Below are 25,012 nucleotides of genomic sequence, written 5' to 3'. Positions count from 1 at the left end.
GCGTGAGATCCAGCCAGTCCATTACAAGTGGGTGACTGCAGGAGAGTCACACTCATCATTCAGCATGGGCAGCACTTGGTTTCCTCCACAAATTGTACTGCTTCTGCTGTTGCATTTAGTAAACTAAATATAATTGATTTGCTGACAGTATTGTCTAACCTACTAGACTCATACATTGTGTGAGGGCAAGGGTACCATCTTACTCATTTTTCACCTTCGGCACTGAGCACAGTATTGGGGACATCTAAGAAGCACTTAGTAAATAACGGGACCCAGGTGAGAAGAGAGAGCAGACAGAGAACAAGTAAAGGAACAGGGGGCTGTTTCCAGGGTGGTCCGCAGGCAATGTAATAATCACCGAAAATGGGACTGTGGGATGGGAAAGGGCAGTCATGGCTTCACATTACGGGCTGATGATTAGAGCTGTGGATCTCGCTAGCTCAAAGGGCCACTCTCCAAGGCTCAGCCTGGCAGCCTGAATGGTTCTCCCCTCTGGCTTCTCATCCAGACATCTTCCCCATGCTTACCTTAAGCATCATCCCAGTTTACCTTCCACTGGGTGCTGACTATTCTAGGAATAACTATCGTGGCCGAGTTCCCCTCATGCTTTCCTGCCCAATTACACACTTCGATCAGACCTGATTGGCCAACTTCAGGGTTTCCCGTTGGCTTCTTTATCAAAGCCCGGCCTTGGCTAACATGCAAAATGGTATTAAGCAGCAGTTTCTCGTTCCTTCCTCCTCTCATTAGAAGAAATGTTTCTCTACCTGTCAGATTCCTCTCAGTCCATACACACGCTCCGCTGAATGTGCCCCACAGCTTTCTCTTGTTCGCTTAGAAAGTGTTGACATTCTAACAAGAAGACTTTCTTCTTCTAAGGAACTGTCTGTAGCTTGTCAATATAAACAACCTCTGAGAACAGAAAAGGGTCTTCTCAAAACACATGCAATAAATATCTGTTGAAATGCATTCTGAGTGATGCTCTTTACTCTTTGAGAGAAAACTAATCACAATTCCATCCTGCAGAGTTCTGTAATTAGAGTTTGAAACACCCTGGTGTATCTCTAGTTATTTCAAGGAGGCCTTGCTAACCTGTCCCAAAATGCTCCAAGGAGAATTTTCATCGAGCTTTCGCTTTGAAAGCAAACAGGCATTGTAGGAATTGGAGGTGGGTTTGGAGGTGTCATAACATCAATAAAAGAAGAGAGAGGTTTCTTCATTTTAAAGTGCTTGGGAGTAATGTACTAGGTTGGAGATTTTCACGCTCTGATTTAAGGAGTCCCAGCGTTCTTCTCAGGGGCCTTTGGGCTGCTGTGCAGTTGGAGTGGAAGAGAGGCCAAAAGTTCTCTTTTGCCTCCCTGTTTTCTTTCTTTCTTTTTGTTTTTTAATTAATTTATTTTATTTTATTATTTATTTTTGGCTGTGTTGGGTCTTCATTGCTGCGTGTGGGCTTTCTCTAGTTGTGGAGAGCAGAGGCTACTCTTCGTTGCAGTGCACGGGCTTCTCATTGCTATGGCTTATCTTTGTTGTGGAGAACAGGCTCTAGGCGATGGGCTTCAGTAGTTGTGGCACATGGGCTCAATAGTTGCGGCTCACGGGCTCTAGAGCACAGGCTCAGTAGTTGTGGTGCACGGGGTTAGTTGCTCTGCGGCATGTGGGATCTTCCCGGACCGGGGCTCGAACCCGTGTCCCCTGCATTGGCAGGCGGATTCTTAACCACTGCGCCACCAGAGAAGTCACACCTCCCTGTTTTCAATCAGAGGTGTAATTGTTATGTTTCCAGAAGCCTTCTTTTAAAGAAAAAAAAAAACACGTTTATTCTGGTAATAAAACTTTGAAAACATTGCCCTTAGATTATGGTGGGAGAGAGGGACAGAGACAGATAGATACTGGCCAAAGTAAATATCTGGAACCTCTGTCCACCCTGTTGCCACCACCCTGGTCAAGCCATCATCATTTGTATTACTACCTCAGCCTGCTACCTGAGGTCTCGGCATCAGCTCTCGGCATCAGAAGTGCCCAGTGCACTTCTGTCCAATCCATTTTACACTTTCCATCCAGAAAGATGTTTTCAATGCAGATCTGATCAACTCACTATCCTGTTTAAAATTCTCTAATGGCCTCCCAACACTGTGAGGAGTGTATCACAAGGTCCCTCTGGGATCCGGCCTCTCCTTTGTTCTCTGGTCTCATCTTGGGCCATCCAGGACATTGGTCTTCCTTCAAGTTCACTGCCTGCTATTTCTTCCTTCAGAGCCTCTGAATGCATATTGCCTCTGCCTACATCTACTCATCCTGCAGATCTCAAATTAAATAGCTCCTCCTCCTGGAAGCCTCCCTAACCCATTCTTCCCAGAGTAGGTTCTGTTTCTCTCCACTGAATATTCTCATGGGTTATTTCCCCATCTGCTTTTTAAGATATATTGTACTGGTAATTATTTCTTCTACATCTGTCTTTCCTCAGTTCCAAAAGTGGTGTCTTGCTTTTCTTGTTCACCACTAAAACTCCAATATTTAGCATAATGCCTGGCATATAATAGGTGTTCATTAACTACGGCTGAAAGAACGAATGCATGGCGTCAGGCACCTAAAAGTTATGTGTATTGGCTGTTTTAGAGCAGTCCCACAGGACTATCTGATCGCTTCACCAAATGGAATGAGAACAGCATTAGGGAAAGCGAGCCATTGCCCAGCACTCCAGCCCACAGGAAACATCTCTACTCCAACCTCTCCTTCCATTTACTGCCAATAGAATCACTAGCCCCAAGCCTGGCACTTAGGAAGAGCCAGCCAGATAAATGTTAAATAGATTGATACTAAAAATGAAAATTGGGACTAAATCATTCCTACACCCCATAAAATTTGAGTTGTAACATAGTTTTCTGTGCCAGTGCATATTTTTCTTGCAGTTTTCCAAGTGTCTATACACCAGACACTGTGCCGTAGGAGTTTTACATGTGTTACCTCATTTCATCCCAGCAACATGTATTAGACAGTGTCTTTAGTCAGTTCAAGCTGCTGCAAGAAAGAACCGTAGACTGGGTGGCTTATTAACATCAGAAATTTATTTCTCGCAGTTCCAGAGGCTGGAAGTGTGAGATCAGGGTGCCAGCACAGTTGGGTGCCAGTGAAGGCCTCTTCCGGGTTGCAGACTGCCAACTTGTCGTTGTATCTTCACATGGTAGAGAGAGAGAGAAAAAGCAAGCTCTCTGATGACGTTTAAGAGGGCTAATCCACCCTCATGACCACATCTAATTCTAATTACCCCCAAAGAACCCACATTGGAGGGTAGAGTTTCAACATATGAATTTTGTGGGGGATACAGGCCTTTAGTACACAGCAGGCAGAAATTAGTCTTTACACATTGAGAAACAGAATTTAAGGACTGTGCCTACAGCCGCAGAGCAAGTAGATGGCACAGCTGAGGAGTCTCCCAGGTCTGGCTGACACTTTCCATTATCCTGGTGCCTGGCATGTAGTAGGTGTTCAATAGATGAATGAATGAATGACTTAACACTAGGTGTATGGAAAATGCTCTGGCATGAAAACTTTAGTGCTAAAGTTAAAAGATTGTGCTGATGGAATAAGATACTAACAAGATTCACAGAATCTATAAACACTGATATTCCGGATATTATTAGTTCCTTTTTCTTTCCCTAAATTCCTGAACTACTGGCCAAACCTGGGACATTCCCTACAGGCACTTCATTCAATTAAGCAAACTGCTAAACAGAACTCTTCCTGAACAAGTCAGGCTATGTAGCACAGCGTTTGGCCTGTGAGCACTTTCTGAACAGTCACTGAGCAGAGAGTACCACAGGGGTTTGCAAATGTGTACAGAAGAAGGAGAGAAAGATAGCGTGACCCTACATGACCCACAATAAATAACAACACAAGAGCAGCTATACACACACACACACACACACATATATGCATACACTGATCTGAGGGCCTTTCATCCATAATTAATCAATCTTCACAACAACTGTGAGATGGTTCCTAACATGTTTCAGTGAATCTAGGTTGTCATTGACTATAAGATGCACTCTGTGTGTCACCAAGAAAGGAAAAATGCTGTCCATTGAATTACAAGATGGCGTTGATGGTAAGATGCATCCTAACTTTTGAAATATGAGGATGAAAAAAGGGTGATAAAATATAGTATTTTAAATTCCATTTTACACATGAGGCAACCGCAAGAGACCCAAAGAGGTGAAGTCATGTTCCAAAGTCACAGAGCATGGGTTTTGATTTGTCATGTTCCAAAGTCACAGAGCATGGGTTTTGATTCGATTCAGTTCAGTTTAGCCTTGTGTTGTGTGCGCCTCCTCTGTGCCCTGTGGGAGAGACGCAGAGACGAACGAGACACTACCCTAACCCCAAGGAGCTGAGCTGTTGATCAGGGAAGTAGACCTATAGGCAAATCAACTAAAATGCCACCTGCTAAGTGCAAGAATAAGGCCAGATACAAGGTTGCAGCCTGGCACGGAGAGGGGAATGGATAGGCTCTCTGGATAGGCTCAGAGGGTTCCCAGAGAATGTCACGAGTTTCAAAGAATGGATTGAAATTTGCTGAATGATTTTATGCTTATTTTTTTATATCCAGTCAGTGCGTCAGCTTGTTCAACAATGTTAAGAAAAATTCTTGGCTGAAAAATTCCACCTACACTGTGTGAGTTGTGGTAGAGAATGTCCAAGAGAAGAGGGGAAGGTCTTCCATGGCTCAGCTCATGTGCATGCTTCCAAGGAGAGGTAGGAAGGGGGAGAGGCTGAGGGAAGAAAGCTGAGTCCTCAGGACGTGAGATCACTATTATTACAGAAGGGGTTCCCTTTAGGACAAAGCCTGAAGGACATGTCTAGTCAGTTGGGGGGTGGGTGGGAGGGGTGCTACCACCTCTCAGCTAGTGGAGCTGGGAGAATTGTCCCTTCATTCGTCAACTGCTTTCTGAGCACCTAATGGGGGATCCTGCTGTGCCATCCTGTGGCACCCCACACTCATTCTTAGTATATTACACGTCATGCTCGATTTTAACTATATTTAGGGCCTTTGCACTGGCTGTTCCCTCTTCTTAGAACACTTTCCTCAGATGCCAGCATGACTAATTCCCTCGCCTCCTTCAAGCCTCGGCTCAGATGTCTTTCTCAGTGAGCCCTACTTTGACCAGCCTATTTACAAATACAACCTTCACCACCACAACTCTACCCCATCTCAAAATCCTGATGCCTCTTATTCTGCTCTATTTTTAACTTGTTCTATACCAACTAGCTACTCCTAACCTAATATACTGTTTGCTTATTTATTAGGTTTATTGTTTTTTGCCCATCTTTTCTCACTAGAACATAAGCTCCATGAAGGCATGAAATTTTGTCTGTTTTCATTCACTGATAAGCTCCAGAATCATCATTGGTATGTGCTCAGTAAATATTTGATGAATGAATAATTGAGTAGCTGAACGAATATATCCCTTACCAGTATCCTCAACCAAATATTAAGCTCCATGAGGACAAGAAGCAAGCCTCTTGTGTATTTCTGAGCCCTCAGCACATCATAATGATTGGCACATAATAGGCACTCTGTAAATAATGTTGCATTTAATATTTAAATAACTGTTATCTCATTTCCGTGCATGTAAGTTAAATCACATCCTGAACTCAGTGTTTTACCTGGGTGCGTAAGGAACCATCTCTTGTCTTCTCTGTCTGCCCTCATTCAACAGGTGATAATGGGAGCCTTTATGGACATATATGAGATTTTGAGGTGAAGTTTTCCCTAATTCCAGATTTTCTCTTGCCTCAGTCTAGCCCTGTAGTTTCCACCCAGTTTTCTGAAATTCATAAACAAACAGACAAACAAAACAAACTCAATATTGAGAGAGCTGAAGTGATTATCCAATAGTCAGGTTTTGTGGTATGTGAATTTCATCACCAACCCTGATAAACTACCACTAAGAATTTGGGGTAGTTGTGTGGACTATTCTTGGATGTCTTTCTCCCCTTTTTTATTTGCTCATGAGAGAAATGAACTTTCTCCAACACCTTCTAGGCCTGGCATGTGTCAGCTGATATCACTAGTCATTCAGTAAATACTTAAAAGAAAGTGTTATTGGAAAGCAGAGGTAGGGTTGCGTTGTTTATGCTCCAGTGAGCAACACTAGAAAAAAGGGATGGAATTTACAGGGAAGAAATTTAGATTCTAGACTCAATGAACAAACACTGAGGACTTACTGGGTTCTAAAAGCTCTGGTATATGTAATTCTTATAAGGACTCTGTTGGACAGGGATTCTTGCCCCTCATTTTATCCCTTGGGAGGCCTAGGTACAGAGATGAAAATCACACAGCTGCTTAAATGGCAGAGGAGCTGTTTGAACCCAGGACTATCTAATGTTCATGTCTCATGATCTTGACCTGAGTCTTCTGTGTATAAATTTAAATATTTAGATGGTAATTGTGTATCAGCAATAATGAAATTCCAAATCAGGATATTCTTTTTCTCCACTGCAAGCTTACTAATTTGTGACAGTAAGACCCTAAAAAGTAGATACCAAAGTTTGCTGTACATTTTTAGCTCAGATCAGAAATAAAAGGCTATGGTCAGGGCTTTGTCAGCCTTTCTGAAATATCTTGATTAATATATCTTGATTGTCTGACAAACAAGGCCAGAACATAAGAGCTTTTAGAACTGTCATAAAACCTGGGCTATTCATCCTGGCCATGTTCCTCTTTCCCATATTTCATTTTCTGAGTAGCCAGCTGATGGCATCTGGGGGAAAAGACAATGATTTTTTTTTTTTTTTTTTTTTTTTTTGCGGTACGCGGGCCTCTCACTGTTGTGGCCTCTCCCGTTGCGGAGCACAGGCTCCGCACGCGCAGGCTCAGCGGCCATGGCTCACGGGCCCAGCCGCTCCGCGGCATGTGGGATCCTCCCGGACCGGGGCACAAACCCGTGTCCCCTGCATCGGCAGGTGGACTCTCAACCACTGCGCCACCAGGGAAGCCCAAAAGACAATGATTTTAAGATTAATCTTTACAGCCTTACCTAGCCCTGAAACCTGTAGTACCATTCGTTGTGGTCTGTCAAGCCTGCCTTTGGGCAGGTTCAGATTTGCCTCTCCTTCCCTCAGATGGGGGGCCTGTCATTCGGCGCTGCAGTGTAAACCAACCTGACAGATGCTAGGACACCCCGGGAGAGAGGGAGGGCAGCCTGGAATGGGCCCCATCCCTGGAGACCCTGATGATGAGTTGTCTGCAATGGTCAACACGCAGACCTCTAGACATGTGAAGTCGGCTCATGCCATGTCCCTTGGGGAATTGTCCCTAGAGACTCAGGAGAGACTGAGAGAGACAGGGAGTTGTTGCCCCCAGAAATGATGCTTCTTCCCTGATTATAATCAAAATGCCACTGCTGTGCAGAGGCCTAGGCTGTGAGGATCTCTGGTCGGTGCCCGATTAGTTCCACCTTCAGTCATGATAGTGACTGCCTGGTTCCTTGCGTCCAGTAGAAATTGACATTTTTCCAATAACCTTGTAACATAAAAGGAAACACTTGTGTGCTGAGAAGGGTGTCTTTAAAGAGCACAAACCTGCCTTATTAGGTTACTAATTATTACAAGGTATAACCCATGGGATACCACAGTCCATGGCATATAGTGTATTTACCCTTCTGTAAAATGGGAACGATGCCTGCATTATAAGGGCTATCTTTTTTTTTTTTTTTTTTTTTTGCGGTACGCAGGCCTCTCACTGCTGCAGCCTCTCCCGCTGCAGAGCACAGGCTCCGGACGCACAGGCCCAGCAGCCATGGCCCACGGGCCCAGCCGCTCCGCGGCACGCGGGATCCTCCCGGACCGGGGCACGAACCCGCGTCCCCTGCATCGGCAGGCGGACCCCCAACCACTGCACCACCAGGGAAGCCCTTAAGGGCTATCTTTTGAATCACAGATAATAAATACCCAGAACAGTGCCTGACATGTATGTTGTAGGCCTACCACGTGCTCAGCAGTCACTCAATAAACAATGGCATCGTGGTCAATGACCTCTTACAAGGATTGACAGAGGCTAACGTGTTCCCATCCACTAAGACTGATTTGGTGACGGCTTTAGCCACCACTCTCACCGAAGGCAATTCATTATTGAGGTGAGTGGGGAAATAAGTGGCCTTGATAGAGCTCAGTAAGTTTGGACACGATGACTCATCCACAGGGGTGTGGGTGGCTCCTCAGAGAGATGTGAGGAGTAATCGGTACAGAGCTGCGTGTATCCCTCTACCTGGGATGGATATGTTCTGACTTGAGAGACACAATCACACATATGGCACATATGTTCATCATTTCCTAAGAAAGACAGGAAGGCCTATGCTGGGTGTCACTCAGGCCTTCTTTACCTGCTATTTCCAACTGCCCAGGCCTTATAGGAAAGAAAACAAACTGTTGAATTCCAGGGATTGCCCTGTGACAAGCATAGGTGATAGACTGAATAACAGAAAATCACTTTTATTGGGCATCTGTTATGGGGTAGATTCTGGGGATAGGAGGAATATGAACCTTCCCCACCTTCCATGCTCATGCAAACTAGAATTTGCAAATGTTAAAAAACACAATACAGGATGAGGTAAGAGTATATGAGAGGGGCACTTAACTCCCAGTGAATGAGTTTTTGGATTGATGAAGGAGATGACACAGAATGACCTTCACAACACAAACAGTCCTATGAGGCACATAAATGTCAGCCACATGGAAAGTTACCTCATTTCCCCAAAGTGTCTTAAAGAACAAAGGCATAGAACATGACAGCTGAAACACACCTTGATAGCTGGTGTGACGCTGGACATGTTGCTTAATTTATCCAAGTTTGTGTTTCCTCATCTGCAACACAAGGCCAAAATATGCACTGCAGGGCAGTGTGAGAACTGAATGTGGGCTCAGTAAAGTACATGTGCCTCTCTCCTGAAGTCTAGTCCACGGTGTCATCATCAATGCAACCATCCAATCATGAAATCTTTGGGGATGAGATCTAAGTACAACATCCTTTATCGGGAGTTCCAAGCTGGGTTCTTACAGTCAGGAGCACGGGCTTCTTGATTCAGACACATCTGTCTGTTTGAATTCTGGTTCTGCCACTTACTAGCTTTTTTCATTTCGGCTCTCGTTTCCTTTATGAGATCAAAAATGCTTACGTGGCAGGGGCTTCCCTGGTGGCGCAGTGGTTGAGAGTCAGCCTGCTGATGCAGGGGACACGGTTCGTGCCCCGGTCCGGGAAGATCCCACCCACATGCCGTGGAGTGGCTGGGCCCGTGAGCCATGGCCACTGAGCCTGCACGTCCGGAGCCTGTGCTCCGCAGCGGGAGAGGCCACAACAGTGAGAGGCTCGCGTACCGCAAAAAAAAAAAAAAAAAAAAAAAAAATTGCTTACGTGGCAGGATCGTAATCTGACAAAGTGGAATTCATCCTGTGCTGGTCTTGTGTACTTTACAGGCCCCATCCCGTTGTTATATCTCCATAACAATCTTGTGAGTCAATGCCATCGTTACCTGAGCTTCACTGATGAGGGAGTAGTCATCTATGGTTAAGAGGTCAGCTAAGAGGTTAAGTCACAGGCCCCAGATTCACAACTAGTGATGACAGAGTTGGGAATTAAATCCAGAACTTTTCTCTCTCCAAAGCTTGGCATATAACCCGTATGCTGGCTTGCCTACCCAGTAAATTGAGGGAGACAATGAATATAAGGTCTAGCATATTGTGGGACACTTAAAAAGCACAATTTTGGTCTGATACCTAGGTCTCCACAGCCAGGTTGCACAGCCATGAGGATAAGCAGCTGCTTCACCCCCCCACTTCCTTTCCTAGACTTCCCCTGTTGGCAAGGGGCCACCCGCCACATGTTGAAATGCAGGAGGGGCAGGAGGGATGGGAGAGTCGTTGCATTATTCATGTCTAATTCTACTTGTCTAATGGACTTGTTAAAGCACCCTGGGTGAAAAGTGTGAGTCTTAATGGCATTTTATAAAAGTTGCTGTGATGAATTAGCACATAAAGCAAATTAAAAACAGCTTATCGCTTTTTAAAATAGGTGATGGGACACTGTAGCGTTTTTCCCAGATGTGACGATCCATTAATATCCAAAGGAGCTAAAAGCTGCTGAAATGTGTCAGCTGCTTGCTTTTAGGGACCTGACAAGTCTGAATCAGTGTAATCCTAGAGGGGCAGATTGTCCAAGATTGTCCAAGAGAAATAGAACTCATGGAAAGAGCATGTTGCTGATCCCAAGGGTGGGAAATCTCCCCTCAAGAATACTTGGGACTAGAATGAAGCCCAGTAGAATTAATGTCTGACCTGGTGGGGACCTTCGGGATTGGTCTCTATTCCCCTCCCCTTGCACACAGGGTCGCTGAGGCTTGAAAGAAGCGGGACTTTCAAAGGTCATCTGAAATATTTCCACAGACCTTCCTGAGGGTCTGCTTTGTGCCCAGCACTGTACTGGGTCCTGAGGATAGTAAGGTGTTTTAGACGTCTTTGTACACAGTCCATAAGACAGCTACTAAGTGGCACAGTTGGGACCCAGATCCCCTGATTCAAATCCCAGTGCGTTTTTCAGAATAATAATTATCATAGTAATAATAGCTAGCGTTTACTGAGCACTTGCTACTGCCAGGCTGGTGTTACAACACTTTACATATCTTATTTCATTTAATCCTCACTGCAACTCTTTGAGGTGGCTGGTGTTATTACTATGCCAGTTTTACAGTTAAGAAAGCTTGAGGGACTTCCCTTGGGGGCGCAGTGGTTAAGAATCCGCCTGCTAATGCAGGGGACACGGGTTCAATCCCTGGTCCAGGAAGATCCCACATGCTGCGGAGCACATAAGCCCGTGCATCACAACTACTGAGCCTGCACTCTAGAGCCCGCGAGCCACAACTACTGAACCCGCATGCCACAACTACTGAAGCCCACGCACCTAGAGCCTGCGCTCCGCAACAAGAGAAGCCTCCGCAATGAGAAGCCCATACAACGAAGAGTAGCCCCCACTGGCCGCAGCTAGAGAAAGCCTGCGCGCAGCAACAGAGACCCAGTGCAGCCAAAAATAAATAATAAATTTGCTTTTAAAAAAGGAAAAGAAAAGAAAGCTTGAAACCCAGAGAGGTTAAGTAACTTGTTCAAGATCACACACGTTAAAAAGTTGCAAACCCAGGCAGTCTGACCCTATAGCCTGCCTTCTTGGCCACCATCTGCCAGCTTTCCTGATGGCTTTTCTACCTCCACTCCCCACGCTTTACAATCCAGAAGGAGCCTGGAGCCACACTAGAGGTTAGGGGACCTTAGGATAGGAATACTGGGACAAGAACTGAGCAGTAAGGGAACTGCAGGGATTTGGGGGAGAAGAGGTGGTCAGCTCTGAAGGGAAGATTAAAAGTTCCTGGTACTGCTAACTCGTGAGCACAGCCAGAGGGCGACAGGCTGGGAAATTGAGCCTGATAATGAAATGGCCACGAATGTGGGTTTTGGAGTCAGACAAACCTTATTCTAGATTCAGTGTCTACCATGTGTGTACTTGTGACCTAAGGCAGGTTCCTTAACTTCCTGAACCTCCTCCGCCATCTGTAAAACAGGGGTACTAATTTTTACCTTTCAGGTTGTTACGATGTCAAATAAGACAATGAATACAAAGTGCCAGGCCCCTAATATGGGCATAAGTAGTGGTTGTCATCATGATTATCCTCCTTGCCACCCTGTCACCACCTTCCCCACCTCCCAGATTGAGGCGGGGGGGGTGGGGGGGAACAAGGTGAAGAGCACCGAACTAGGACTTAGCGTCGGGAGACACACGCTCCAGCCCCAGCTTGCTGCCTCTAAGCCATGTGTCCTGGGGTTAGTTAGGGGTCCTTGCTAGGTTTGCCCCTCATCTGTAAAAAGGGGATAGGAAGTACTATATCCATTGTGCCTTCTTTGTAGGAATGTATTGAGTCACAAATGAGGAAGTGTATATGAATATGCCTTCCAATCTATAGAGCGAGTGTTGGGGGTCCCAAAGACAACTCTCAAGGTCGATGATGTACTAGGAGGGCTCATCGGACTCAGCATAGTCATCCTCATGACTGTGATTTATTATAGGAAATGGATCCAAAGCAAACTCAGTGAAGGGAAAGGTGGATGGGACAAAGTCTAGAGGAAACTAGGTGAAGCTTCCAGGAGTCTCCTCCCAGTGGAGTCACACAGGATATGCCTGATTCCTCCAGCAACAAATCGTGACAATGGGTGTAAAACCCTGTCTACCAGGGAAGCTCCTTACAGACTCAGTGTCCAGAGATTTTATTGCAGGCTGGTCACGTAGGCACCCTCACTGCCTGGCACCTGCTGCAATTCCAGACTCCCAAGGGAAAAGCAGGTATTCAGCTTAAATGGTATTGTTTATATAAACAGCTTAGGCACAGTGAGCCGTTCTTAATAGGAAATGGTAAGAACCCTCCCCAAAACTAAGTTCCCAGATGTCAGCCAAGGGCTGTCCTTGTAAGCAGGCCTTTTTAAGGATGTAATCTCAGGATTGCTGTGTTAACTCTTTTTTGCACAGAATAGAATCCATAGAAAGGATTTTTATAAGTATACACTCAAAGGGGGAAAAGGAGGTAATAATTATAATAATAACAGTTCATACTTAAAGATTGTCACTATGTGTAGGCACTTTTGTGTATGCGTTACATATATTACCTTAGGTAGCATTTCATCCATACAACAATTCCATGATAGGGGTACCGTTATCATCACTGTTGTCATCACTGTGTTATATTTGAGTGAACTGAGGCCTAAGAGGGGCTAGAGCGCTTTCCTGGGTTACCAGCTATGTGACTAGTAAGAAGAGAAGTAGTAGGACCAGGACATGGCCCCTAACAGTGTGGCCCCTGAGTCGTTTCTTAGCCGCTATTATACCGCACTATGCTACACAGCACCTACCATGAGCCGGGTGCATCCGATGTGTTATGTCATTAATGCTGGCCGCAGCTCCACGTGAATATAGTTATTGGACTAATTTTACATTTAAAAACCTGTGGTTCAGGAATGTTAATTTGTGTCACATCAGCCAGCCAGAGAAGTGACAGAGTCAGGAGTGGGTCTCTGCCTTCTCTCAGTCCCCTTTTCCTGGCTGGGGTTTTGTGAAGTCTTTGGTAGAGAAGATGCAGATGGTCGGGTGGAAATGAGTCATTCTAGGAGCTGAGACCTCGCCCCCACCCAGCCCGTATTCCTTCACCTGGGGACATAATTAATGGAAAAAGGGGCTGTGTTGCAAGTAGTTCAACTTTCCCTGCAGTATTTGAGAGCTGTAGATGCTGCCTTCAGCTCTTTTGGGTTGCCATGACAGCAGATGTGACATTTCTTTCATGAGGAAAAAAAAGAAAGAAAGAAAAAGAATCATACTTGGTCCTCAGTGATTTTAGACAGACCTGTTCATCAGATCTAGCTAGTTTTGCTTGCATAGTGGCTACACTCTAAGGAAATTCTTAGAATCGAATCAAAGGGGAATAAACAGGGATGTGGCAAAATCTGCTTCTCCGGGGAAATCTCATGTTGTATGTGTGTGGTGATGGTTTGTGAGAGATACAGGAGGAGGCGGACAATGTAAAACTTGAGACAGATTGTCAGCTGCTTGGGACAACAGCTCGTCACTGAGGTCTCAATCATCGTAATTCTGCTTCCAACTCCCTCACCCCATCAGTCATATATATTACAGCGTGTTGGGCTCGGCAAAGGCTCAGCAAAGACTCTTTAGTGGGGAAAACATGCTACATAAAGGAAGAATTACAATTCAGCGTGATAAATGCAATGATGAGATAGGCTTGGTATACTATGGAAGCAATTTATCTTGTTCATATCATTTTTTGTTCTTTGCCCGCACCGTGCGGCATGTGGGATCTTAGTTCCCCAACCAGGGATCAAAGCCTCCCCTCCTGCATTGGAAGCATGGAGTCTTAACCACTGGACAGACAGGGAAGTCCCTTGTTCATATTTTGATCTATGTGTCTATATACATACACATAAACATAGGTGTATTTTCATTATTGCTTTGTGAGCATTTAGTAATGTCATTAAATTAACCTCTACAACCATCCAATTTTAGTGATAGTCCAATACTCCAGTGAGTGGAAGGGTCCCAGTCCCCTGTGGGAGGACATGGAAGTTGTTACCATGCTGCATTCAGAAAGATGCCATGGTTCTCTTCATTCTTCCTTTCTAGTGATTTGTAAAATTTGATTGTAGTGAGAGAGTACTAACCTGCCTCGCAACCTCCTGGGAGAAGTAAGAACTAATCGTGATTTGTGACCAAAGCAGTAGGAATGTTGACTGCGATTCCAGGGGTTAGTCCTGGGAGTTGGTATCCAATGGGCAATGGGTTCTCAGGGCAGGAATGAACAGTCAGAATGGTGAATCCTAGATCTGTGCTGCCAGAGATTCCTAACAATGTTCTCTCTCTTGTCATTTCCTCCAGAGCCATGTTTGACTACGACAAGAGCAAGGACAGTGGGCTGCCAAGTCAAGGACTTAGTTTTAAATATGGAGACATTCTCCACGTTATCAACGCCTCTGATGATGAGTGGTGGCAAGCCAGGAGAGTCACGCTGGAGGGCGACAGTGAGGAGATGGGGGTCATCCCCAGCAAGCGGAGGTAAGAATGCCTTTTTTTTTTTTTTTTTTGCGGTATGCGGGCCTTTCACTGTTGTGGCCTCTCCAGTTGCAGAGCACAGTCATCCAGACGCGCAGGCTCAGCGGCCATGGCTCACGGGCCCAGCCGCTCCGCGGCATATGGGATCCTCCCAGACCGGGGCACGAACCCGCGTCCCCTGCGTCGGCAGGCGGAATCCCAACCACTGCGCCACCAGGGAAGCCCCCAGAATGCCTTTTTTGTTTCAGAGGATTTGCTGCTCAGCTCTCCAGGGAGTGGAGGTGAGGGAAGATGAAGATGTGGCAGACTGTTCACAAAATATCTCTTTGAGTAGGATAGTCAGTCTGCGGGGAAATTGTCAGTGATGGCAGGTGACACAAATGAAATGCTCTCACGCTGCTCATGTTAGGGTTTTACCAAAACTGCCAACTGTGATAAAGGAAGAAAGAGGATCTGCTTATTCTGCCTTCCTAAAACTTAGCAGCTTTCGTGTGTTCAAGATTACGCTTATCAGCTTGTATACTGACAAACTCAGAGGGGTTACTTCAGAGGTTCATAGTTTACTGGATAAGTTTATAGAAAGGCCAGGTGAAAGCCAAGTAAAGTAGACTGTTTACAAAGCTCATGTCCTGGCTGTGTAGTACTTCCAGATATTGATGGGAAAAGACTAAAAACCTCCATTCCAAAATCAGATACTTGGGGAAAAACAACAAGGTCCTGCTGCATAGCACAGAGAACTTTATTCAGTATCCTATGATAAACCATAATGGAAAAGAATATAAAAAAAGAATGTATGTATGTATAACTGAATTACTTTGCTGTACGGCAGAAATTAACACAACATTGTAAATCAGGTATGCTTGAATTAAAAAAAATAAAATGACAGTTCCATTGGGGAAATAAACAAAATCGGGATAAGAGCTGTCAAACGTCTGGTGAGGTCCAAAGAGTGGGTTTACAGCTGTTTTTTATAGCGTTAGTTACTCTTGTCCCCCACCCCACCTAGCACTCCCTACTTTCACTCAGATAATTAGTTCTGTATGTAATTCCCAAGTAAAGACTATTATGTTCTTTCTCTTCTAAGCATTTCTTCGACTCTGCTTTTGAAAGGCAGAAATAGGCTTCAGAACAGCCACGTCCTTCATCTGTCCCAGCGGTTTCTGACCATTACCACTAGAAAGGAACTTTCCTTCCCATGACTGTCCTTCTGGCACTAAGATATTGTCTGAGAAACAAATTATCTGCACCCTAGAAAAGAGATATGGTATGAAGTCAAAGTCAGGAATAATGCTTATTCAAAGCAGTCACTAACTTTTCTCGAGCTACAAAGGGCTCCCCTCCTCATATGCAAACACCCCAAATACCTATGTAAAAAATCCTCATGGGGTTTCCCTGGTGGCGCAGTGGTTGAGAGTCCGCCTGCCGATGCAGGGGACACGGGTTCGTGCCCCGGTCCGGGAAGATCCCACATGCCGCGGAGCAGCTGGGCCCGTGAGCCACGGCCGCTGAGCCTGCACGTCCGGAGCCTGTGCTCCACAACGGAAGAGGCCACAACAGTGAGAGGCCCGCGTACCACAAAAAAAAAAAAAAAATCCTCATGAAGCTGAGTATTCAAGTGCTGCCGCATGCACAGTGACCCAGTGACTGAGCTAGCACCAGCCATAGTGGGAAGATGAAATTAGCCAGAAATAACTCTGTGGGGCATTTGCACCCCAGAGAAGACCGGTCCCCCATTTTTCTCTGCCTGGGGCCACATAGCCTAGGGTGAATGTAGGGAGAGGGCAGCAGGCTGACTCTTCTGCAGCTGCTCCCTCCCACCCTCTAAGCCTATGCCTATGAATCTCCCAGCAGCAGACAGTTTTTTAAACCTCTGGGCTCCTGCATAGTTGCCTGACATTGGTTTGAGAGGATGTTCTGAGTTTGTAGTTTGCAGTGTTTTCTGAATTCAAAGCAGTAACTCTCAGGACTAGTATATATTCTGTGTTTCTCCATTTCCATTTATTTAAAAAGAAAATATCAAGGCAATATGCATTTCGGTTTGCTTTGATGTGATTAATCAGAGCTGTCTGAGGAGCTTTTCTGTAGAAGAAGGTTCCATCTTATCGAATATGGCCCCAAGGGTAGAAATGCGGTGGAGAAGGAAAGCTGTGTGGGAATAGATTTCAACTCACTTTTTAAAAAATCCTTTTAGTAGTTGGAGCTGACTAGAGATGATATGGATTACCTGGGAAGACAGTGACCTAGAACAATGGTTTTCATACCAAAGGTACATTGTGAAGACTTAGATATGCCCCTCCCCCCCACACACAGTGATTCTGATTGAGTCCATCTGGAGTGGGTCCTGGAGATCTGTATTGGTATGTAAGTTCCTCCAGGTGATTCTGATAATAGAAGATTCAGTGGCAGGAAGTATTATAAAAGGGAATCAAACGTTGGGTGGGACAGTTGAACTATAGGATTTACAGCCACTTTCCAACCCTGAGGTTCAATGATTCTAGTCAGTCTTGTCAATTGTCCTTCATTTGTTCAATTGTACATCATTTCCCCGCTAAGGAACATTCTCAGTGCTAGTCCTCCTGGGGTAATTTTCTGCCTGCTGGTGGTCATTCTTGAACTGGCTCTCTCTCCTATTTTGGATGAAGGCCATCCTAACAGCCATGCTACAGCTGGCCTGGAGAAGAAGTTTGTCTAGTGACTCTAATGTTGATATTTGTATTCTCTCTCATGAAGGGTACAGTAGCCCACCCGCCATCTTGTGTGTGTGTGTGTGTGTGTGTGTGTGTGTGTGTGTGTGTGTGTGTGTGTATGGCTGTAAATGAATCTCTGTCAGATTTTCTCCTCAGGATTTTAACTCTTTCCAAAAATGTTACTATTATTGTTTTATGTGTTTATAGAAGTAACACATTTCATTGAAAAAAAAAGGAAACATTTAGAAAAGTATAAAGAGGAAATAAAAATCACTAATAGGGCTTCCCTGGTGGCGCAGTGGTTGAGAGTCCACCTGCCGATGCAGGGGACACGGGTTTGTGCCCCGGTCCGGGAGGATCCCACATGCCGCGGAGCGGCTGGGCCCGTGAGCCATGGCCGCTGAGCCTGCACGTCTAGAGCCTGTGCTCCGCAACGGGAGAGGCCACAATAGTGAGAGGCCCGCGTACCGCAAAAAAAAAAACAAAAAACAAAAAACAAAAACTTATAATCATACCCCACAAAGCGTTCTTCTGTGCTTATTTTAGTGCAGTTTAAAACCTGTCATGAGGGCTTCCCTGGTGGCGCAGTGGTTAAGAATACGCATGCCAATATAGGGGACATGGGTTTGAGCCCTGGTCCGGGAAGATCCCACATGCTGCGGAGCAACTAAGGCCGTGTGCCACAACTACTGAGCCTGCGCTCTAGAGCCCGCGAGCCACAGCTACTGAGCCTGCGTGCCACAGCTACTGAAGCTCGTGTGCCTAGAGCCTGTGCTCCGCAACAAGAGAAGCCACTGCAATGAGAAGCCCGCGCACAACAATGAAGAGTAGCCCCCGCTCGCCACAACTAGAGAAAAGCCCGCGCACAGCAACAAAGACCCAAGGCAGCCAAAAATTAATTAATTAATTTTAAAAAAAGAATCTGCCTGCCAGTGCAGGGGACACGGGTTCAATCCCTTGTCTGGGAAACTCCCACATGCCGCAGAACAACTAAGCCCGTGCACCACAACTACTGAGCCTGCGCTCTAGAGCACACGAGCCGACATGCCACAAATACTGAAGCCCACGCACCTGGAGCCTGTGCTCCACAAGAGAAGCCACAGCAGTGTGAAGCCCACGCACCACAACAAAGAGTAGCCCCTGCTCTCCACAACTGGAGAAAGTCAGAGTGCAGCAACGAAGACCCAAAAACAAAGACCCAATGCAGCCAAAAATAAATAAATATTAAAAAAGAAAAAATTCCTTTAAAAAAATTTAAAAAAATAAAATAAAATATATCATGAGCCTTCCCTAGGGCTGCTCTTTAATGTTTAACTTCTAAAGGAGGCACTCTTATTTTATACTGCATTCAGCATCTTATAACTATAGCTCAGAATAAATGGTTACTGGTATCAATATGACTTATTATTAGATTAGGGTTATCCTTAATTCCTCTCTACCCCCTTTTATAAGTATAGTTCAGCTCGTAGAGCTGGTCTGGAAAAATCTCATAATGGATAACATCCCTTATGACTTCACCCTTTACAAAATGTTTCTCTCTTGATAATTCTATTTAATCATCCCTATGAAGTCGTAAGATGAGTATGAAAGTCATTGCCTTTTCCCTCCTTCTTTTTAGAAGTTGGTAAATAAATTTTATTTAAATAAATGCTCCTAGAGCATGCTAGACACTGTTCTAAGCCCTTTACAATTAACTTATTTAAACCTCATTACAACCCTATGGGGAAGGTAATATAATTAGCCTCATTTTACAAACCAGGAGTTTGAAGCAGAGAGAGATTAATTTACTTGCCTATACTGCCCAGCTAATAAATGGCATAACTGGGATTTTATTCCAGGCTATAACGCTCTTAACTCATATGCAATCCTGCCTCCCACCATTATAAAAATAAGAATTGACAAAATTCAATTCATCAAGCACTGCTTGAGCAGCTTCTGTGTGCCAGGTGCTATCATCCAGTCACTGCCTGGAGCCCAATATTTGTGGGACCAACATGTAACTATGGCACAGCTACACTGTGGTGAGGGCTATATTGTAAATAAAGGTGCTGTCTTAGTTCGGGCAGCTATTACAGAATACCATTCACTGGGTGACTTATACAACAGACATTTATTTTTTGCAGTTCTGGAGTCCAAAATCAAGGCACTGGCTGATCGAGTTCTCAGAGAGGGCCCTCTTCCTGGTTGGCAGATGGCCTTATTGCTGTTTCCTCATATGGCAGAGAGAGAAAGATCTTTTCTCTCGTATTTCTTCATTTTGGACACTAATTTGATTGATGAGGACTCCACCCTCATAACCTAATTACCTCCCAACACCTCACCACCAGAGACCACCACACTAGGGATTAGGGCTTCAACATATGAATTTTATGTGGACACAAACATTCAGTCCATAGCAGGTATCAAGGGAAGTGAAAGGGCAGCAGAGGAATGAATTCCATCTGATGATAGAGTATATATTGTGCCAGTTGCTTTCAAATACAAGATTTTCTTTAATCTTTACAAAAGCTTCATAAGGAAACTGAAGATCAGAGAAGTCAAGTAACTTGCCCAAGGATGCACAGTCAGCCACTGGCTGAACCCAGTTCTCTCTGTAGCCAGACCAGATGGCTTTTCACTACCCCAAGGGTATACTGGAGGAAGCCCTTGACAATTAAGGAGTTCTTACTACATTTTAAATACTATGCTAACCAATTTTTTGTATTATTTAATATTCACCATAGGGACTTCCCTGGTGACGCAGTGGTTAAGAATCCGCCTGCCAATGCAGGGGACACGGGTTCGATCCCTGGTCCCAGGAAGATCCCACATGCTGCGGAGCAACTAAGCCCGTGTGCCACAGCTGCTGAGCCTGCGTGCCACAAATACTGAAGGCCACGCACCTAGAGCCCATGCTCTGCAACAAGAAAAGCCACCACAATGAGAAGTCTGCGCACCGCAACAAAGAGTAGCACCCGCTCACTGCAACTAGAGAAAGCCCACACACAGCAACGAAGACCCAACACAGCCAAAAATAAATTAATTAAATTTTTTTAAAAAAAGAATCTTTAAAAATAAATTCACCATAATTTTTCAAGTCTGTGTTAATATCCTAATTTCACCAACATGAAACCTGAGATCCTAAGAGGTTGAGTGACCTGCCCTAAGTCATAGAGCTAATAAGTGGCAGATGCAGAATTCCAACCCAGACTTGTGAGACTTCAAAACCTGGGCTTTTAGCACAGAATCTCTCTTTTCTGAGATTACATAGTTTTTGAGGGGCCAAACTAGGATTTGTTCCACTGTCTCTTAATCCAAGTCTCTATTCATTACCCCACAGTGACTGTCACCTGGGCTGTCAGATGACAGCTTGCACCTAGCATTGCATAAGGGTTTACTCACTTAGCTTCCCTGCAAGCCTGTGGCCGGTAACCTATATGGCATTTCAATTCTCCTTGCAACAGGGCCTTATGGAGCACAGGCAAAGGGATACCCAGCACCAAATGATGTTCCCACCATCCATTGCTCCAAGCCTGCCCTCATTGTTTGTTTGGCGGGAACCTGAAAACGCCAGATGGGAGATGGGTGAGAAGGCAGAGGAAGACAGTTGGGCTCATTAAAGCATGACCATGTGGTATTCTCTGGAGACGCTAGGTGTCAGAATTGATTGCTCAAGTTTTGCCATCCAGTTTATGTTTTCAGTATTTTGGTCAGTGACCAAACCAGGGCGGAGAGGATTATTTCTGCTTAAATAATCTAATTAATTGCTTGCCTCTTGAGTGTGAGAGAAGTGTGTCAGTCCTTTCATCGCAATTCAGTCTTTCTACACAGGTGACCCACCATTCCCTTAGGTAAAGATCTATGGGTCTTAACATGTATTTCTGCTAAAGGAGTCTCAGTAAAATAACTAGATAAGGTGATGCTAAACTTTTACATAGATTCCTATCAAGTACAATAAAAAAGTAGTAAAATGGTCAACAACTTTTTAATCAGAAACACTGGTTGTTTGGGCAAGTCACTTCAACTCTCTGAGCCTTGGTTTTCACACCCAGGTCAAGAACCAGTAGCCTCCTTGATGATTCATTCATTCATTTACCAACAAAGATTAAGCACCTACTATATGCCCAGCTCCATCTTAAGCCCTGGATCACTGTACAGATTATAGATAATACAGGTAAAGTTTAGCATAGCTTCTAATACTTCTGTGCTTACTCAAATGATATATGTTTTCCTTTCTTCAGAGTTTGAGCTTTTGATGCTCAAAACAACATAGCATTATGTAGGGCCCTATTTCTCCACCCTAACTGATCTGGGCAATAAACTATCCACATGTATCCCAAGAAGCACTAGGAGAAAGGACAGGGTTGAGGCAAGTGAAGAAAAAAGATAAGCCACATCCCCTGCTACCCATGAGAAGGGTTTGCAGAGATCCCCAAGAGGCAAGCGACATGAGCCTCTGGGATAGAAAAACACAACTATTGTTGGGGATGCAGTGAATGTAAAGACTGTTGAGGAGAGAGATCAGTCCAATGTTTCTGATGTAACATTGCAAATAGACATCTAGCTAACCTGAATTTCAGTGTTAAAAGCAAATTTATTCTGAGTTTTGAGGCGAGCCTGTCATAACAGGTATTATCTCAGTGACCCTTTGCTTGAGTTTGGTTATGGTTTATTTAATTCAGGACATTTGGGATTTGGGATGCAAGGAGGGGGAATGGCTGTCATTTGTGAGAAACTCAGCCCAGACGTCTAAGGAACTATATTGGTCTTAAAATTGTGGGTGACCATCTAAAATCTCATGTTTGTTGTAACCCATTGGATATGGGAGGCATGGAAGGTCCTTAAGTACTGCTTCCCAAACAGAGTGGATGTGGCCAGACACTGAAGTTAGCTGTTAAAAGATGTGTGCTCAGGCCCTATTTCTACCACTTTCTAATTTGGCAAGCTTCAAGTCTTAGCTTTCCCAGCCATAAAATGGGGTTGAGAATACCACACTTGCTTATGTCGGGGCCAAATGAGATGATGTAAATGTGAAGGAATTTTTCATTAATAATTATATGTTAAAACTTCAGCTACCACTTATATCATCATCATCGTTATCATTCAAGAAACTTTCAACCCAAGTAGAAGTCACAACTTTCTGACTTCCTTTTTTTTTATACATCTTTATTGGAGTATAATTGCTTTACAATGTTGTGTTAGTTTCGCTGTACAACAAAGTGAATCAGCCATATGCATACATGTATTCCCATATCCCCTCTCTCTTAAGCCTCCCTCCCACCCTCCCTATCCCACCCCTCTAAGTCGTCACAAAGCACCGAGCTGATCTCCCTGTGCTATGTGGCTGCTTCCCACTAGCTAGCTACTTTACGTTTGGTAGTATATATATGTCAGTGCTACTCTCTCACTACATCCCAGCCTCGCCTTCCCCTGTTGTGTCCTCAAGTCCATTCTCAACATCTGCATCTTTATTCCTGCCCTACTACTAGGTTCATCAGTACCAGTTTTCTAGGTTCCATATATATGCGTTAGCATACGGTATTTATTTTTCTCTTTCTGACTTGCTTCACTCTGTATGACAGACTCTAGGTCCTTCCACCTCACTACAAATAACTCAATTTCGTTCCTTTTTAGAGCTGAGTAATATTCCATTGTATATATGTGCTACATCTTCTGTCAGTGGACATTTAGGTTGTTTCCATATCCTGGCTATTGTAAATAGTGCTGCAGTGAACATTGTGGTACATATATCTTTTTGAATTAAGGTTTTCTCAGGGTATATGCCCAGTAGTGGGATTGCTGGGTCATATGGTAGTTCTATTTTTAGTTTTCTAAGGAACTTCCATGCTGTTCTCCATAGTGGCTATATCAATTTACATTCCCACCAACAGTGCAAGAGGGTTCCCTTTTCTTCACACACTCTCGAGCATTTATTGCTTGTAGATTTTTTGATGATGGCCATTCTGACCGGTGTGAGTTGATACCTCATTGTGGGTTTGATTTGCATTTCTCTGATCATTAGTGATATTGAGCATCTTTTCATGTGTTTGTTGGCCATCTGTATGTCTTCTTTGGAGAAATGTCTATTTAGGTCTTCTGCACATTTTTGGATTGGGTTGTTTATTCTTTTGATATTGAGCTGCATGAGCTGCTTGTATATTTTGGAGATTAATCCTTTGTTTGACTTCCTTCTTGAGTGAACCAAAATCTGTCACCTATACAATAAGACTTAATTTTTTTTTTACTTTTTTTATTGCTTGTTTGAAGATTAGTAATAAACCATAGCAAATATTAGGTTTGTTTGTGTGTGTCTCTCTGTCCATCTGACTTAGTCTTTGCAACCCGTTTGAGATTTAAGTGATGAACCACTAAAATGGCCTAATAGAAACATTTCTTAAGAAATATGAAAGGGATGAACTTAGAAACCAGGGGGAAAAGTTAGAATGCTCTAAGCAATTCTTAGAATAGAATATTGAGTTCAGCCTAATATTATTTATGTTTGGGGCCCATGTGAGTTCTGTCACTTTATGCAGAATTTATTTGCATAGCCTAATCAAATAACCATATATTCTCTGCATGTTACAGTCATTTTGGCGTCATCTGATGTACCAGTGTTCCCATAATTAGGCTGGTTAATGCAAAGAAACCAGGATAAAGTCAGGGCAGAGATGAATATGAATTAGCATTTGCACTTGGATTAAAACTGAGAAAAGCTGAAGTAGCTCGGAGTAGGCATTTTCTCAGTGAGCATCTTTCCACTTGGCAGTCTACCTCATCTGAAGTCTTCCTTGATCTCCTCCCAACTGTTGTATGTTGGGTGCAAGTAGAAACTCTTAGTGGAGCATATTGCTTTCATATCTGAGGTTAGATTTGAAGAATTTTCTTCATCTGTTTCCACTCAAATATTCTACTCTCACACTGAAATAAATATATTCTGAAACTCCATTCTGTAACTATAGAAACCCTGATCTTCAGTGCATTTCAGCTGGAAACACAAAAGAACGCTAAGTTAAAGAGGAGTATGTTGTTCATTATTGACCTATGAACAGCTTAGATTTCATAAGCCATTAAGTTTCTGTAGATTCAGGGTTTTTACCTCTCCTTTTTCTTTCCCCATTTTTGAAATTAGAGCTAGCCATATTTAAACAATAAAATGATGCTAAAACAATGCAATGAATATGATTTTAGTTCAACTGTTATTTATTGAGGACTTGCTATAATACACTGAGTGATATGTGGACTTGCCCTCAAGGAACATACAGCCTTGTATGCGCAACTCAAAAATAAACAAGACACAAGGAAACGAGATAACACCAATATAGACATACAAATAAATGTCGTGGGGCTTAGAGGAAAGAATGATCATGTCTAATTAGAGAGGCTCAAAAAAGAATCAGAAGTATTTAACTTCTCTTACCTCTTTTCAGCCCCATCCTTCAAATAGGCACAAGTCCTGCCAACTTTATGTTATTAATATTTCTCCAGACCTTCCCTCTCCTCCACGTCATCATCACTTCTCATCATTTCTTGCCTGGATTATGGCAGTAGCTTGTAAATAGGCCTCCTGCTTCCCACTGTTCTTTCCCTCCTCCAATCTATCTTCCTCCTCCCGCAGAGTCATGTATTGAAAATGCTAATGTCTATCACTTCTCAGATTTATAGCCTCTAGTAAATCATGAGGATTCCCTAAAGGAAAACC

The 25,012-nt window shown here is 44.0% G+C and overlaps 1 protein-coding gene across 28 annotated transcripts in view; it reads left to right on the top strand.

The window, feature by feature from the left end:
* The window catches only part of DLG2 (discs large MAGUK scaffold protein 2), a 2,011,757-nt gene that overhangs the window by 1,919,846 nt on the left and 66,899 nt on the right, over positions 1–25,012 (top strand). For all 28 annotated transcript variants that reach the window (XM_067750569.1, XM_067750576.1, XM_067750568.1 and 25 more), the window contains one exon: positions 14,474–14,650. In XM_067750569.1, the coding sequence (XP_067606670.1) occupies positions 14,474–14,650 (177 nt within the window). The remainder of the gene's footprint in view (positions 1–14,473; positions 14,651–25,012) is intronic.

This window comes from Pseudorca crassidens, chromosome 9 (assembly GCF_039906515.1).
Source record: "Pseudorca crassidens isolate mPseCra1 chromosome 9, mPseCra1.hap1, whole genome shotgun sequence".
Classification (NCBI taxonomy): domain Eukaryota; kingdom Metazoa; phylum Chordata; class Mammalia; order Artiodactyla; family Delphinidae; genus Pseudorca; species Pseudorca crassidens.
The sequence above is the reverse complement of the archived record's forward strand: the minus strand, read 5'-3'. Positions and strand labels throughout refer to the sequence as shown.